At 44.3% G+C, this 17,699-nt stretch overlaps 1 protein-coding gene across 1 annotated transcript in view; it reads left to right on the forward strand.

The window, feature by feature from the left end:
- LOC147882242 (kinesin-like protein KIN-4C) overlaps positions 1-17,699 on the forward strand; it is a 200,638-nt gene that overhangs the window by 19,189 nt on the left and 163,750 nt on the right. The window contains exon 8 of the mRNA XM_087401535.1: positions 7,974-8,010. Coding sequence (XP_087257661.1) covers positions 7,974-8,010 — 37 coding nt within the window. The remainder of the gene's footprint in view (positions 1-7,973; positions 8,011-17,699) is intronic.

Here is a 17,699-nt window from a genome sequence, read left to right on the forward strand (position 1 = left end):
GAGAGGAAAAATGGGCATATTGCAAAGATTGCATGTGCTATGATGAGCGAGAAGATGCCATTAAACTTTTGGGCTGAAGTAGTACATGCTTGCTGTTTACATTATGTACAGGACACCTACAGCAGCTATTCATGATGACTCATGAGCAGGGGTTTATGGGCAAGAAGCCTAATGTGTCTCACTTGAAATTGTTTTATGTCGCATGTAGAGTATGGTAGGATATTCCATCTTTGGTGAACTAAATATGAGAGCTTCTCTTGATGGACCTTTAACCAATTAGGACTGCACTTCTTGCCCTCCCTAAGGGCAAGCGCCCGGGATCAGACACCCACATTTTTAATTTCTTTTTGGGATCTGATTGGGGACCATGTTAGTTCAGCCATACAAGTCGTTTGGGACTTTGGTGTTATGCCTAGTTCATTTACAGAGGGTCTCATTCATCTTATCGCAAAGGGGGTTGCAAAAATTTAAATTCTCCATGGAGGCCAATTACTTTCTTGGGAACTATTTATAAGAATTTGGCCAAAACTATCAATCTGTGCTTGCAGCCCATCCTTTCAGACCTCATCCATGATACGTAGATGGCCTCCGTTCATGGCCGAAGCATCTTTGATAATATATTTTTATTTTGGGAGGCCACATTGGGCTATGCAAAGTAGCCAAGGCCTTGCCATTCTACTCTTGGATTTTGAGAAAGCTTACGATAGAGTAGATTTGGATTTTTTCGAGGGTACTTTTCAATGCTTTGGATTCTTAGATGCTTGGATTAGAGGGGTTTCCTCCTTGTACAGATGAGCCCATAGCCAGGTTCTTATTAGAGGAGAAAGGGGAGAGCCCATAGCTAGGTGCTTATTAGAGGAGAAAGGGGAGATTCCTAGATCAGTTCACTAGGGATGTCCTCTTGTCCCTTTCGTGTATTTATTTATGGCTGAAGCAATTAGCATTATTTTGAGATCTCAGGTAGTTGTTATTGGGATGTCGAGATAGGATGAGGAGCTCTTGGATGCTGTTTTTTTGGATGCACTCCATAGCACCTCACTTCTTTCATGGCAGCCCTGGATTTATTTCCAAGACACTCCAAGTTTGGGGCTGATTTTGGTTTCACTTGGATTCAGGGGGGTGTTTTTGTCAGACATTTGGTTTGCTAGGTCGGTATGGTCATCTCTCCTTTGCAGCGGCATGGTTTGTTTACTGTTGTTGGTGCCATTCTAGAGACTGCATCACACAGCTCAAAGGGCCGATAAGGAATTTTATTTGGAGTCATATAGATGGTTTAGCAGGCACTAGAGCCAGGGTGGCTTGGGAGACTTTGATCCTACCCACATGGAAAGGAGATTTCAATATAATAGATCCAAACTTGCACAGCATAGCTTTACTATGTAAAATTGTGGTCAGAGGACTCTTGCTAGGACAAGAACCTTGGTAGGATTTCTTCATTAGATCCTGCTCTTCTTCCAAGGTGGATATTGGATGGATAGTACTAGGTGATATTTACCTCATCCCATCCAAGAACTCCTTTCCCTCTTATGGCTACCATCCTGAGAGCTTGGGCAAGCTTCAGGAGTACTCTTCAAAGAGTTCCACCGTCCTGTGGGGGAAGAGATTGATACGCAGCTAGTCACATGGAATGACAGTATACTTGATGATCATGGTGGCTAACCACTTGGCACTTCTCACTATATGCAGTGGTCCAATTGGGAGAGCGGTTGTGTTTCCTCTGTGGATTCTTCAAAGGTCTTCAAAAGCGTTCTAGATGATCGCTAGTTAGTCACCTCAGAGGAAGCGAAGGGAGTCTCCAACAGATTGATACAGCCATATCCTTGGTTTGGGTTCTTTCGAATGACAAATTTCATTCTCGGGATACTTGGCTAGGAGCCTTTACGAGATTAGAGATCCCACTTCAAGTTGTAGGACTACCAGGATCAGACGGGGGTGCCTTGGTCTTTGATGTTCATTCTAGGGACATGTTATTCAGATCTACAGATGATATACTTATACATGTTGCATTTCAGCCTGTCAGGATTGTAGATTATATGGAGCGTTGTTTGTTGGCTTTAGAATGATACCTAGACCGTAATCGAGGTTACATCTCTTTGGGCTCATGGAGGCTTCGGCTGTATGGACGTGTCCCCATAAAGTATTTGCATTGGGACCCCAAGAGTGGGAATGAATTGATGCAAGGCATGAGAGAAGAGCCTCCCCTTCTTTTGATACATGGTTACTAATGCAGGGAGATTTCAGCTCAGCTATAGAGGTTGGAAGCCCACCAAAGCTCCTCATTGGGAGAGTTTTCAGATTTCTTTGAGGAAATTCCTCTCGAATAGAAAGAACGTGTTTTGGCTTTCTATTCATGGAGAGATTGCAATGAACCTGTGGAGGTCCAAAAGATTATTGAGCGAGGATAATCTAGAAGGGGATTGCTAGATTATTGAGCACCTTTATGTGTTCTCCTTTTCATGCCTTGGGGCTCATTAGCTTGGCTCTCTCTTTGAGAGCCTCAGGTGTTTTACAAGAGACATGACTCTTCTTGGGCTCTTGCGGTTCGACGACATTCGGTTGAATCATGCTCTCTAGATGACGTTTATGGCTCTCGGTACAGACTTACAATTGCCTCTATTGAATCATGCTCTCTAGGTGACATTCCTGGCTCTCCATATAGACCTTGGTTGAGTCATACTTTCTAGATGATGCTTCTGGTTGGGTTTTGGCTCTTCATATAGACCCGAGTGCACATGCCTCTGTGGACACTTCATGGGAGATTCTGGTCAGTGTGGCATATTTGGAGATCTAGATGCATAGAGGCTTTGGATGGTTCCCAAGTCCACTCTGCACACACATTGGTGAGTATTAGGACAGATACGGTACACGCCTTGGTGGTCATTTGGGATAGCATGCACGGTCTTCGTGGGCAGCCTCTACTAGGAGGATTGTTTTCTTCAAGGAGTGGTTCTGGCTCTCCATATAGACCCAAGTGCACATGCCTTTATGGACACTTCATGGGAGATTTTGGTGAGCATATCATCGTGGCATATTTGGAGATCTAGATGCACAGAGGCTTTGGATGGTTCCCAAGTCCATCCCCGTTGGGCGAACAAAGGAGTCAAAAAGCAAACCCTTGGTTCATGGATCCTAAAAGTGCGAGCGGAGCACTGTCTCTCTAGTCTAGCCAATGAAGTGTATCCCTTGCCCAGGGGGTGGGCCTGCATCGTGGGTCTCATAGTGAAGATGGGTCTAGAGAAGACAACCCCAAGATATGTGTATGATGAGACTATCTCAACAGGTGACCCATCAAATGTGGACTGTTCGTGGTGCATGATGCCCTTTGACCTTGATGTCTCTTGTGAGCTTCCTTTGAACCCATAAACTTTCCCTTGCATTAGTGCATAAGCTGTAGTGGCATTCTCAACCAACCGAGAGATATTGGAAACCCTTGTCTTCGTGCAGTAGTCCCGAATCTCCTTTGGCAACCTGCAGCAATATCTTTCAATTTGCTCGGATAGCAGTACATGTTTGTAAGAATTCACTGGTACTAGGGCTTCCCAAAACTTCTTATTGTAGTCCTCCAAATTTTCGCAATTTGCAGCATCCAACCTGTACCAGGCGGTCATGATATCCACCTCAAAAGTGGTAGTGAGCCATGCTGCTGAGAAGACCTGCTTGAATTCGAGCCAAGTGGTAGGTGCTCTGCCTTGCAAGTGGAGGTTGATCCACCATTGGAGCGCATTGCCCTTCAAAAAGGTAGCTGCCTTTCGGACTTTGGAGAATTCTGTGAAGTGTCCACCTGAGTAGGCAGCATCAAACTGTTGCACGAATGTCAAAGCCTTCAATCTGTCATGCATCCCATTGAAAGTCTCAACTTGAGAGTTGCCCCTTCCTCCTTGTAAACTTTCAATTTGCCTTTAGGAGTGAGATTGTCATAAACGAGGGGCTGTAAAAACGGTGAGGGCATCACTGCTCCGGCATTCTAAACCATTCCAGCCATACCCATGGTGGGGTTTGGCATTCCAGGTCCCGCTCCCTGCATCTCAGTGATGTGAGATGCGAAGGTAGGGGATCCCATGATGTAATCAACAACACTAGAGCCTCCCCCATGTGGAAGGCATGTGAGACCACCTGAGGCAGGTCATCTATCAAGACCATTATAAATAATGAGATCATGCATCCTGCCAAGATCCAGTAGGGCCTGCCCATAAGATGTGATCGGGCCTCGTCTGTCAGCCGAAACCCGTAGCATACCTGATCCCTCAAGGTCAATGTTTGGCAGTAGAATGGAATCATCCTTGAAGTCCCTTGTAATTGACGTGTGCTTGTCCTCGCGTTGAAGTTCCCAACTAGGAGGACTTCTCTATAGATCGAGAAGTCAATGATGGATTGATAAAGAGCTGCAAATGGAGATATCTCACCCTCATCTCGAATATCTCTAGCAAAGTGAGAGGTCTCGGGAGGGAAGTAGCATACTGCAACAAATAGATCCCGGCTGTCCATGTGTTGGATTCGGATCCAAACAAAGTTTGAATGTGCATCTCTCTGCTCTACTGAAATGGTCCCCAAAAGGGTGGATCTGTAAAGAAGTGCTACTCCTCCCGACCTTTCTGCTCCCCTGTGTCCCTCGTCTCATCTCTGTAAGCAAACTCCCATGTGTACCCGCTGACTACTGGTAGTGGGCGCTCTGGACTCAGATGTGTCTGTGTAAAAGACTATGTCGTGACTTGTATAGGATTTCGAGAAGTTTCTTGGTTCTGACCAGATTATACCATGACAGTTCCAAATGGTGCAGAATAGGGTCTCGGAGATCTGAGTCTCATAGACGGTGCCTCCCTCAACCTGTAGGGGGGTGAGGTCCTCATCCATGGAGATCGCTGGTGGATCCGTAGGACTGACATGCGTCGTAAAGTCGAAAGTTGTGCCTGAGCATCATGGAACCGTATGATCAGGGGCTTCTCTCGGTTGGGGTCCCTCCCCACCCACCACGCCCTCTCGATCTTGTGCTCAGCTACACCCATAGTAGTGGCCTTGAAGGCCATTGCATTTGTCATCAGTGTAGCCTCAGTGCGCGGGATCCCACGGACTTTGATATTGAGAGCCTTATTGGCTCTCTGCTGTTGCTCCATGAGGGTAGCCGAAACAGTTGTCCTTGCAGGTTCCCGTTTGGCTACGTCGACCCATTTGGAAGTCTCCTTAATTATAGATTGCATGCTCGCAATTTGTGCCTCAACAATTGGAGAGCTCCGTGGGATTGTGCGTATGGCTATGACCACCTGCCGAAGCTGCGAGATATCCTGTCTGAGCCCCTGAATGAGATCAGCATGCTCCCGAATGGCATGAGCTTGCTCTTGTATGACGCGGCCTTGCTCCTGGTTGAAGAGGACCTACTCCTGTGCGAAGCATCTTAGCTCCATCTCGCGCTCACGGATATTGTGTACCTCCATAAGCAAGGTCTCCCAGGCCTCTGGTGGGGCTGTGGCATAAAAGTATGAGGATGAGGCTGGAAGCTGGGTGGTGACTGGGTGAGCTAGGTAAGATATGGAGATGACAGTGGCATGGATGAGGCGATCCCAACGGGGTATGGGAGCGTAGGTTGACTCAGAGGAAGAGGGGAGAGAAAGGTCAAGGCGTAGTGTGGAGCAGTGTATGACACTTCCGAAGTAGGTGTCATAATCGATGAGAGAGCTGGAACGGGAGAGGAAGGGAGGGATGAAATCTGTAACAACTCCCCTATTTGAGGGGAGAGGGAGGAGGCCGATGTCGGGGGTATGTCATTGGCAACAATTGTAGCTGGGGATGTAGGGGCTACAGATGAAACTGAGGCTGAAGCTGAAGATGAGGATGCAGCGGGGGCTGAAACTGAAACTGAAGCTGAAGCAGGGGCTGAAGTAGAAGTAGAAGTAGAGACTGAAGCTAAAGCTGAAGCTGAGGTGGATCCCGCCTTTGCTTTGCTGTCAACCCCAAGTCTGATTCGATTGTAGCGCGTGTTCTCATCCTGGAGTTTCTGTTGTGTTTGCTGTTTTTTTTTGTCTTTCTTGTGGTTTTGTCTCTCTCTTTATCTCGTTCTCCCTTTCCCATTTCTCTTGGACTGACTTCTAGTTGTTTTCTTGTACAGGTCCTAGTGCAGAGGCAGGGGCGGGAGTGGGAGCACAAGGACCCCCTCCATGGCGGGAGGCACTCCCGCGGGGTTCAATGAAGAGGCAGGGCGGGGGGCTGCTGCACAAAAAGCACCAGCACAGCACCAGCACCACACGGGAAGGGGGGGGGGGCATGGTAGGCTAGCTGTGCGGGGGGGGTAGGCTAGAGGTGCGTGGGGAGTGGAGGAGTGGCCAGCTGGGGGGGCGTGCGAGCGGGAGTGGAGCAGACCGGGGGGGTGGGTGAGCAAGAGCGGCACAGCTAGGGGGTGGCGGGTAGGAGAGGAGCAGGCGGGAGTGGAGGGCGAGGAGGATCCAGGAGTGGAGGGAGCAGGAGCGGGAGGAGCTGCGCGGATGGAGGAGCGGGGGCAGCCGGGTGGGAGAAGCTGCGTGAGGGCAGAGGGAGGAGCCAGGGCGGAGGGTGGAGAGAGAGATCCAAGAAGGGCAGATTGATTTGGTGTAAGTCAACACACATGATAAGTTGCCGACATCTCCACAAAAGCCTTCGGTGCGGAGAAGCTTTGTATGTTTCAAAGCTTGGTTGGAGTACCAGATATGGGGTTGAGCTTGAAGGAGAGTGTTGAGAAGTCAGCTCAACATATGCGGATATCGGTCGTCAAGAGGAAGTTCCTTTATTGCAGCTCCACCACCTTGGACTAAGCATCTAGAGCCCATGTGGTGAATCAAGTCTTGTTAGCCTGTGCTTGGTACATTGCTTCCTATTTTTTCTGTTCATGTCCCCCTTTCAGCTTGAGAGAATTATATAGAACTATTTCTAGTTTAGATTAGATGGCACACATGACATGAGAGCCAGAATAGCTTGGAGCAAATCGTTTTGCTTCTACAAGAGGGTGGCCTCAATATCATCAATCTTGACATCCAATGCAAAGCCTCGTTAGCCAAGCTGCTTCTTCCTGGCCATCAGCCTTGGAAGGATTTCTTCACACACCAAATTCAGAGGTGCACTCCCATTAGAGGCAGAGATTGGCTCCCGAGCACGAGGTGGATATTCATAGATACCCACATTCGACTTCCCTCATCCTCTCTCCTGGCAGTGATCATAAAAGCTGAGCGATAGCTCATACCAGTCCTCATACATGCTCTTTCTCAAACTCAAGGCGAGAGACAGACAATCCATCATGGGGAACGAGCTTTTTGTTGATGACTTAGGACATCACTAGGCTACTTAGGATAAATGCAATGGTTTAGATGTGGGACCTGCCTCCATAGTGTGCGCTTGGATAGCCTTTAGGGACTTGCCCTCCATGGAGTGTCACATCATCACTTGTGGCGCCCATAGGCAGACCTTGCAGATTGACTATGCCATAGCCCATGCCTAGCTTCAAGGAGAAGACTAGATGGAAGTCCCAGAGGCCTGCTGGCTAGACATGTTCTTAGGCACAGCCTAAACCCAAAAGGTGTATCTACCCGCCCTCATACATCCCTATCTATCTTTTTACCCAAAGATTCTCCCTCACTGGCCGTGGCTTCTACTTTTTGAATCGCCTTTTCGTTCTTGTTGTTCAACCGTAGCATGACCAAATCATCGAGTGATTCGCCCCTAACATTCTTTTTTGAACTTTTCCTTGCCCATGTTTTGTTAAGTGCAAAGACTTTTGGAAATTTTGGTGGTGTTGGTCACACCATCTATTTCTTACATGCTGTTTTGCTTAATTCTCGTGTTCTCCCCCCCCCCTCCTGTCCCTGGTGAAATAGACTTGTAGAAACTGCCAAGAGAAAAGCACTCATTTCTCTTGTTTGACCCTTGTATGATTAACAATTTGATATTTGTTAAATGTTTTTAGCGCTTTCCGTGGATTATAATTTAATAGTTTTATTGTGTATGTTGTGCAGGATTCTCTTGGAGGCAACAGCAGAACAGTCATGATTGGTAAAGACTTATGGCCATTCGTTGAGATCCTAGTATCAATACGTGTATGAAATTATGATGTCAGTATTGGCTTGAGATATTCTTCCTTGTATTGTTTTTAGTCACAAAAAATTGTAATGCTCTTGTAGTTATTTTATGTTGAGGGCCATGAAGTCAGTTGTCTGTTGTTGCTGATTATGATGGATTGAGGGTTGTATCGTTATTCTTTATTGAAGGATGTGAAGAGCTCCTAGAGGCTCATGCTTGGAACATCCGTAGTGGGCTGTTCAGTCCCCCTATATCAGACCAGCTTGCGCCATTGTTGTCCTTGCCGCCTTTGGGTGCAGATTTTGTATGGGAGAAGATTTGAAGTTTGACAGCATAACAGGGCTAGATGCTCTTATGCATCATGATTTGCAGCCATAGATGGTATATAATGACCTGCATGGTCCTTACCTCATTGTCAGATGAATCATAAATGGGGATACTTACAAATTTTCTTCAATTTATTCCTCTTCTATTTTTGCGGTTCACGTTGAAATGTGGCATTGTCTAGCAGATTATCCCTGGCTGGTTAATGCCTTCATGTATGGAGATTTCAACAATTCTTTTGGCACTGAAGATAGAAGTACTCATCGTGAAGATAGCAGAACTCATTGTTCTCACATGATGCGAAGAGAAAGGAATGCCTGGGCAATTATGTCTGACACTTTGCATGCCATGCAGTACAGTTTGATGATTTTACTTACAAGATGCATTTGGATTATACTTTACAGCTATTGGATCATTTTCTGGTATATATGATGTTACATTTTGGTCTACCAGTGCACGATGTGAAGCCGCCTTGCAAAAGGCTTTTATGGTCAATAATTCGTATCTGAAGCACCATGCCTTTCAAGTCATGGTCAAGGTTCTCCTTCGTAGACTTGTATGCATGCTTTTGTCAACATAGATTTTGTAGAAACACGTGGGATAGAATTGGGACTGGCCTAAATTAAAGGAACCTCCTATGTGGATGCCTTTGGCTTACATCATCACTTAGGTCACACACTAGACACATCATAGCACTAGATGTGCCTCTACAACACACACATACACACATGTGACTCCCCTAGATGCACACATGCACCATAGAGCAAGCCCTTGATCACACTTATCTCAACATACCCCCCCTCAAGGGTTTGTCTCTTGCAATGTCAAGGATACATCTAGTCTCATAGTTTCTCATGCCATCTCATGGTAGTCACACATGGCTAGCTCATGGTGGTCAAGGATAAATCTATGTCTAGGATCCATGCTAGCAGGTGCCCAAGGGTCAAGGTTCACAAAATTGGGATAGACCAAACACATATCACATGGCCTACATCATATGGTGACCAGAGGTGATTTACAAAAGACAAAACATATGACATTATTTTTGGAGTACTACTCCAAGCAGAGAACCTCAAAATTTGACCAAGTAATGATAAACAAAAATTCAAAAGACAATTTGCTCAAAAGGCATAGTCTTTATCTTGTACCACAAAGTTTGATTCTTCATTTGTTGATGGAGTTCTTCCTTCAGCCAGATTTGCTTTGTTATCGATGTAGCCCTTCTTCACAAGAAATGCTTTATTCTCTTTGCAGTTGTTCTTCTTCATGGAATAACACACTCCCTTTTCCAATTGCAGCCAAAGGAACTTAATAAGCAAGATATATTTGAAGCATTTCCCTTGTGCACCAAATACTGTGTGAAGATGATCCCAAGCTTCATGTGAAGTTTCAAAGCCATCAATGTGGTGAATGTATGAGTCACTTAATCCCAAAGCAATGATAGCAAGAGCCTTCTTGTCTTTGATCAACTAATCAGCTTCTTCTTTTGTAGGCTTCTTTTCCTTTCCATTCACAACATTCCATATCCCCTTTTTCATAAGCACAAACTTAGCTCTTGTTTACCAAGTATGGAAACTAGTTCCATCAAACTTCTCTACTTGCTCGGGCTTAGTCAGGTTTACAATTCAAGTACTCATAAATCATGGTCAAAGAGAATCACATAGTCATCATTCTAAATGCAAAGTATAAGGACACTCATGAGCTCCATGACTGAGTTCTACTACTCAAGTACAATCAAAACAATGAAAATTTGCAGTGAATAATAGAAGCCCCAAACTTATGGTGATTGCTCAACACCCTTTGACCAAAATATGAAGAATTCTGCCAACAGAGACCAAGGTAGATTGGAGGGTGCAATTCAGATGCATAAAACATGAATTGAGGGGGCTTTTAAAGCAGAAATAACACTAGTATACCAGACCAGGGCTACCAGCAAGAAGAGGCGCAATGAGGCGCTATTTCACCCAGGAGAAGTGCGCCTTCTTGAATTGTAGTTTTGGTGATTACTCCTCTTTAGAACAACCATTGGGCCTCAGATTTGGACACAAGGTAGCTTGTGGTGTCGCCCACCCGTGACTGGAAAGAATTAGAGTATAGTTAAGAATTTTGTCGGAATTTCGCGACTGATCGACGGACTGTTTTCTTGTCGGCACGCGCAGCAGAGACTACCAATGCTTAATTCCTTTGGATCATAGTTTCGCCCCAAGACAAGGAATCTCCAGTTCAGACGGTTTGGGGAACGAGGCCTCAGAGAGGGAGAATGGAGCCTTTTAAAATTGGGCTTGAAATGGAGAAAATGGAGAAGATGATGGAATCAAGGAATTCATGTTAGAGAGAGCATCTAGTGCTAGGCTAGGGAAGATCTAGAACCTAAGGCTCTGATACCAAACATAGAAACACGTGGGATAGAATAGATGCATCTTGGAAGAGGAGTGAGAGCACAAGATGTAACAAAAAATGTTGTTTACTATAGATTGTGAGAGAGGTGACTCTCTCTTATAGAAATGGGGAGAAGGTGGCCTAGATCAAAGGCACCTTCCCTACATCAGTGGCAATCAGCCCCTACATCAGTGGGACTGGCCTAAATCAAAGGAACCTCCCATGTGGGGGCCTTTGGCTTACATCATCACTTAGGTCACACACTAGACACATCATAGCATTGTGCCTCTACAACACACACATACACACATGCGACTCCCCTAGATGCACACATGCACCATAGAGCAAGCCCTTGATCACACTTATCCCAACAGATTTGGCATGGGACCATTTCTTATTGGGTATGCAGGAGTTGATCAAATTTATGGAAAATGTTACCTAGGTGACTTCCGTGGCAAATTGGTAGATGTAAAGGCAATAATTCAGCACTTTACTTCTGTTGCGCAACATCACCAATTGTCCATGGATGACCAATGTGCTTTTCAGAAAGCTCTTTGTTGCTTCACTGAGAATGATCAACGGAATCTAAGAAAATGGCAACTTCGCTCTCGTTAGAAAGGCCATGCAGGATACAAGTTGCTCATGTCCAACAAGACTACTTTTGTTTGAGCCAAATGACACTTGCTAGGATTTAGAGACCCTTTTGCTTCATCAATCCTAGCTAAGGCCATCTTTAACTTCTCCATGTGATCCATGCGCCGAGAATAAATGCAAAAATCATCCAAAAACACCCTTATGAAATTTCCCAAGAAAGGCTCAAGCACTTGACTCATGACCCTTTGAAATGTAGCTGGTGCATTGGTCAACCCAAAAGGCATCACTTTGTAAGCAAAAACTCCCCAAGGTGTGATAAATGATGTTTTCTTTTGATCTTCCTCCCGAATACAAATTTGAAAGTACCCAGAATACCCATCACATACAAAATACATCTCATGCCTTGCTACTTGGTCTATTATTTCATCTTGGAATGGCAAAGGAAAATGATCCCTCGTAGTGCATGCATTCAAAGGACGAAAGTCCACACAAACTCGCCACTTATTTCCTTTCTTTGGTGTGACAACTACAGGAGATATCCATTCTGAATCATCAATAGGAAAGATGAATCCCAACTCAAGTAGTTGTGTTACCTCTTTCTTTAGTGCCTCAGCTTGGATTACCCCCAATCGCCTTAAGCGTTGCATAACTGGCTTGCATTCTGGCTTCAACTCAATCTTGTGCTCCACAAGAGAGACTGGTCGAACCTGTGAATAGCTTGTTGCAAAGAGACATGGAAAATCATCTAACATATGCAAGTACTGGAGCTTCTCACTACCTGATAGAGAATCACCAAGAAGCTCTTCATTGCGTTGGTGTCGTTTAGTGTGATCCACATCCTCTACATGAAGTGTCTCTACAGGATCTTCTTGCACCACCACCTTGTTCCTTTCTGACTCATCCCGATCAGCACCAAGACAAAGACCAAAGGCCACTTCTTCCACCTCACCCTCTGAGCTGGACTCCTTGGAGCTACATTGTGTCTCTTCTTCTTCATCGGTTAAGTCAGAGTTTCGAACTCTCTGATGTTGAAGACTCCTCCTTGACAACTTCCTTTTTGCGACTTCTGATGTTGTAGCGTACCTTCTTATCATTTCCCTGTAAAATCAATTCTCCAGTATCCCACTTTTGAACAACCTTGACCTTGCATAGCTAAGGCCTTCCCAAAATCAATGGATAGGCACGTGCATCTAGCTTGGTAGGGATCACCTGAAAAGTAGTCGGCACAAAAAGTCCACATACATTCACTTCTAGATTCTTCACAACTCCCAAGGTCTTAACTCTAGTGTTGTCAGCCAATTTGATGCGATAAGGAGAGGTAGTACTAGAGTATTTTAAATCAGCATCTATCATGGTTTTCTTACTCATGATATTAATCGATGCACCTCCAGTAATGTATACATTAGAAATCACTTGACCATCAATGATCACATCAATCACATGTACATCATCACGAACCTCTATATCTACCTTTTGAACAACAGGAATGGCACTTTTCTTCTTTTTATTCTTTGACACTTTTGTGCTTGCTAGCTTTTTCCATTCCTTCCGTAGTTTTGGAGACAAAGCAAGTAATTAACCAAAGGTGATATGAGCTTCCTTTTCTTTAAGGTCAGACAACAAGTCATAGCTTTCAATGCCTTGTCCTAAAGGAAAGTCTGACTGGCTAATTCTCCTTCTAGATGCCTTCTTTTTCTTACTACGGTGTTCCCTCTCTTTTCTCATCCCCTGAAGAAGCTTCTAACAAGGATACTTGTTTTTCTTCTTTCTTTCTCAATCTAGGACACTCAGGGCGATAGTGACCTTTTTCATTACATTCATAGCAAGTGATTCCACTCTTATCTCGAGGCCTATCCTCACTCTTTGGTGCTCTAGGTTATCGTGCATTAACCAAATGCAATTTCAAATCAGCAAACTCTGCCATCGATTGGGAGATATTATGATTAACTCAGAGGACTTTGGTACCTGAGGAGTGTCCATTACCTCCACGTTAGAAGTTGACGCTGTTGAAGATATAAAAGAGGATTCGATCTTTAGAGAAGCTTCTTTCTTGGTCGCAATGCGAAGTGCCTCCACATATGTTGTTGGATCTTTACTCACTACTTTTGAGCGAAGACGAGACTCCAAAGCCATAACAAATTTGTTCATCTTTAAGTGCTCCATCCTTGAGAGACTTTGAGGGGCCGATGATGCAGATGCCACAGCTCGCAAAGCTGCCCTTTCATACTTTGTCCATAAAGTTTCATATCGGATTGCCAACGCAAAGACCATCTCACCCTCTCCTTGATAGAACCGGTCCAACTGCAACATCAAAGTATTTGGCGACTCCACTGTCCCAAATCTTTGCTTCATTGTTGCCACCACTTGGTCCCAGTCCTCCTTGGTAGAGTCCGGCAAGGCCTCATGCCAACTCAAGGCTATACCTTTAAGAAAATCAAGCAAAATCTCCACCCGATCCATCATGGACTATCCAAAAAGCCGGCATTCTCGAACAAAATCCCGAAGATAAGACTCCGGATCTTCCCCTTGGGTTTCTCGAAACACTAGAATCTTCAACATGATAAAACACAAAAAGGAAACACCAAGATCCAACTAATATCCTAAACAAGATCCAAACAAGATCCCACAGAGTCTTAGTATACAAAGACCAACTTATTATGCCTAACCACTTGTTGAAAACCCTCCACAATGTGATTCTCAACAAAATCTTCAAAAATAAGTGACCAACCAGCACCATGACATTGTGTATACATGCATTCAAGAATCACCCTTCTCACAATTGAAAGTGCACATAACAGCTTCAACATATTGTACTTTTCATCATTTGCATAGCAAAAGAAGTTGAAAGCATTGAGAATCACCACTGTAGTGTTATAGTAAAAAACTACCGAAAGACTTAACTCTTCTTCACACCAAGCAGCCAGTGCATGAAACAATCCCCAATTTATTATTGTGCCTGCTGATGGTGTTGTCGATTCACTAACGTATTCAAGAGTGCAAACATAAAGCATTTGATCATGATGACCGTGCGAATAGCTTGAGCATCACCTTCACAATCTTCTAGTTCTCTTAAATGGGTTGCAATCTCTTCTAACAGAGTTCTTCCAGGCATCTTCTTTATCACATCAGAAAACACATGCCTATACTAGGCATAACATGCAATCAAGTACACCCGAAACCGTTTAGTAAGGTGGGATGAATCCAATAGCAAACGTACCCGTCGTCTCCATCAAAAAGATGTGACATGAAGTTAGGGGTAATAAACTTCACGCACCTCTTTACTTCCTACTGCTTTTGAACTGAGTGACAAAGATATTTGTGATTGAGAAATGGACATTGAAAAGAAGCTTTTATGCCAAGATACCACACCATACTTTCCTCCCTTGGATGAGAATGAAGATGGTAACATCCCAAATGATGTTGTATTCAAGCATAGGGAGAAGAAAAGGATCAACGGAGGCCATAATCTTAGCAAGCCGATAGAGATGCGCCTTGAGATGGGCTTCGCGCTGATATACATTTTGTAAGAAACAGAGAAGCGGCCAGAAAGTTTTAGGCGGTTTACTAGACGTGAGTAAAAACTGTCATGAAAACAGGCTGTCAAACATAGAGACTTGTAACTTTTTGTAGCAGTATTTTTTTCAAGATCTAATCACATAGAGACGTGCGCCTTAGATAGAGCTTCGCGCTGATATAAGTTTCATCAAAATCAGACTTCGAGCGGAAAGTTATGAGCAAAACACTAACAAGGGGTCAAACTGTCATGAAAACTGCTCTCCATCCATGTTAATTTCGCCTGAGCAGGATGCTTCCTCAAGACTTCACCTTCATCAACGATCCACCACTCATAGATTTCGCCTAGAAGAGAGTAAATAACTCCCTTGGTGGCTCGAGAAATGGATGGACCATGTGTGTGCAATGAGCCGCCGAATAGAAAGAACTTTCAAGGTTTTGAAAGAAAGAAAAGGGAAGAGAGACTCAAGAGAGGGGATACGAAGTGATCTTCATCGTCAATAGAGTGAGGCTCCACTCCAATGCAACTCAAAATACTACAAACACAAGGGAGAAGAAGAGGTTTCATACGTACAAGAGGGAGCGGAAGCTCCAAGACTACTCATAGAGAGAGAATGAACTAGAGAGAGATGGACTCAAGAGTCTACATAAGAGAATATCTACAAGAGGGAGAGAAGGCTCATGGAAGAGGCTTGAGGTGACTAGAGCTACAACAACATGAGGCCTAATGGTGGAAGAGATGATGAACAAGGGAGAGGAGGGATCTTTTCCCATCAATCACATAAGCTTGTATGTCACCATCCATGTCCTTTTTGGCTACTCTTGCCATGTGTCCCATCAAAAGATGCTCAAGACTCTTAAAATATTAAGAAAGTCAAGAGTCTCTCCACATGGAGTCCATAGGGACCCTCTCTTTTCCATATGTCCACATCCTTCTTATTCCACATGGGAATTCTAGAAGGATTCCTCTTGACTCCACACTCCTCCACATGCTTTCCACACGCTTGGCATGTGGCCTCTCTTATATTATTGGAACACATGGACATGAGCCCACCTCTTTATATGACTCACTCTTCCTATTTTCTAAAAACCCCATAATATCCCATACACAAATAACGCTCACCCCATACCAAGGTATTTATAATTCATACCTATGGTATTTACAATGATCCATTCCACTCATCCTCTGAATCTCATACAATATCTTAGAAAATAGAAATAAGTGAGAGCCGCTAGGCTATCACTTGATACCCAAACTCTTATCAAACATAGAAGGAAAAAATATCAATTTTTGGCATCACAGCGTCTTTGCAAGAGGTTCAGCCTCTTGTGAAAAGGATTATGCTGTCCAAGACAAAGGAAAGGGGAAGAAAATGCTTCACAAGCCAGCCAAGGTGCGTGGTAAATGGTAGGCAAAGGAAAATGCCTCAAGGAGGATAGAGCCTGATAAGGCTTCATTTGATACAAAACCTTTTAAAGCTAATTAGTCAATTACACTCAATAGTCTTGCCTTGTGGGAGAAGCTGTGATTACAGCTGCATATATTCTAAATATATGTCCCACCAAGGATTTGGTAGACATCACACCCTTTCAAGCACTATAGGGCAAACCTCCCAAGGTTGGACACTTCTGGATCTGTGGTTCAGTGGCATATACTTTGGTTCGGACAGAAACACGTCTAAGCTGGATAATAAGGTACCAAATACATATTTGTTGGTCACTAGATGTATTGTAACTCATTGTTTTCATTCCTTATCCACACAGTACATGCTCTTTGTTCTCTCATGCTTGCTGTGTATGCTCATGTGGTTGTCCAGCTCTCTCTCTCATGTCGTGTTCCTATAGTTTTCAGACTAGAAGAAAATAGTCTCTTAACTTAAATGGCATAGTTGTGACTTTGTTAATGAAAATTTCTTGTGTGCTGAGAGTTTGCATTGGTCAAAGGTGTTTTCTCTTTCACTGGCCATGCAGGATCCTGAATACTTAGATTTTATTGGTATTAAAGGGATTAAATTTGTGGGAGATGTGCTTCGTGTTGATGGTACTACACTATCTTTTCCTTCAGCAGTCAGGCTGTATGGTACAACATTGCATTATGGACGTCTGCGGCAATATATTTCTCCGATTCTTCAATCTTTCTTATCGGTGCCAAAACTTGAGCTCATGGACCGTCTCACAGATTGGCACCTTCATTGCCAGGGGTCAACCTATGATCCCTTATATTGTTGGTTGACATTACCGTTGCTAATTTATATAAGGTTTTGATGCCTTGACCTTGGATTTCAAATCGAGCAAATCACATTTGGTATGCGAGGTTGGCTAGGAAGGATGTTGGCCCGTATTCAGGCATGCACCTTTGCCAAGGAATCTTGGAGATTCTAGCCTGTTCCAAGCACCTAGGGCTGTCCCAGCACCTTGCAACCTTCAGAGAGTGCTGCGGACTTGCTCTAAATGGTGAAGTAAGAACATCACCCGAGAGCATAACTCCACTAAGCAAGAACATCACCCGAGAGCATAACTCGACTAAGTGGCGACGAACCGATAAATATGTGAGGTTAGAGAGCCATGTAACGAAGCCCTAGGTCATGAAGAAGGGGGAATGGACCAAAGTACTGAGAATCCTAGCTATCCGCCTCCAAATAATCCTTGCCTGTCTGCAGTCCCATAAACAATTCTTAACTGACTTCGCAGGAGAAGAAGAACAAGGACAAGTAGGGTCAGCCCCGAACTTGGATCTCCACAGGTTTATTGTAATCCCACCATAAATAGAAAGCCAAAAGAAAGGAGGGACATTTCTATTCTTGAGGGATTTCTAGAGTCTCTTCGAAAAGTTATTCTGTATGTCAGCAAAA

The sequence above is a fragment of the Dipteris shenzhenensis genome, chromosome 30 (genome assembly GCF_047967505.1).
Source record: "Dipteris shenzhenensis isolate YYH24624 ecotype China chromosome 30, Dip_SZ_1.0, whole genome shotgun sequence".
In the NCBI taxonomy this organism is placed as follows: domain Eukaryota; kingdom Viridiplantae; phylum Streptophyta; class Polypodiopsida; order Gleicheniales; family Dipteridaceae; genus Dipteris; species Dipteris shenzhenensis.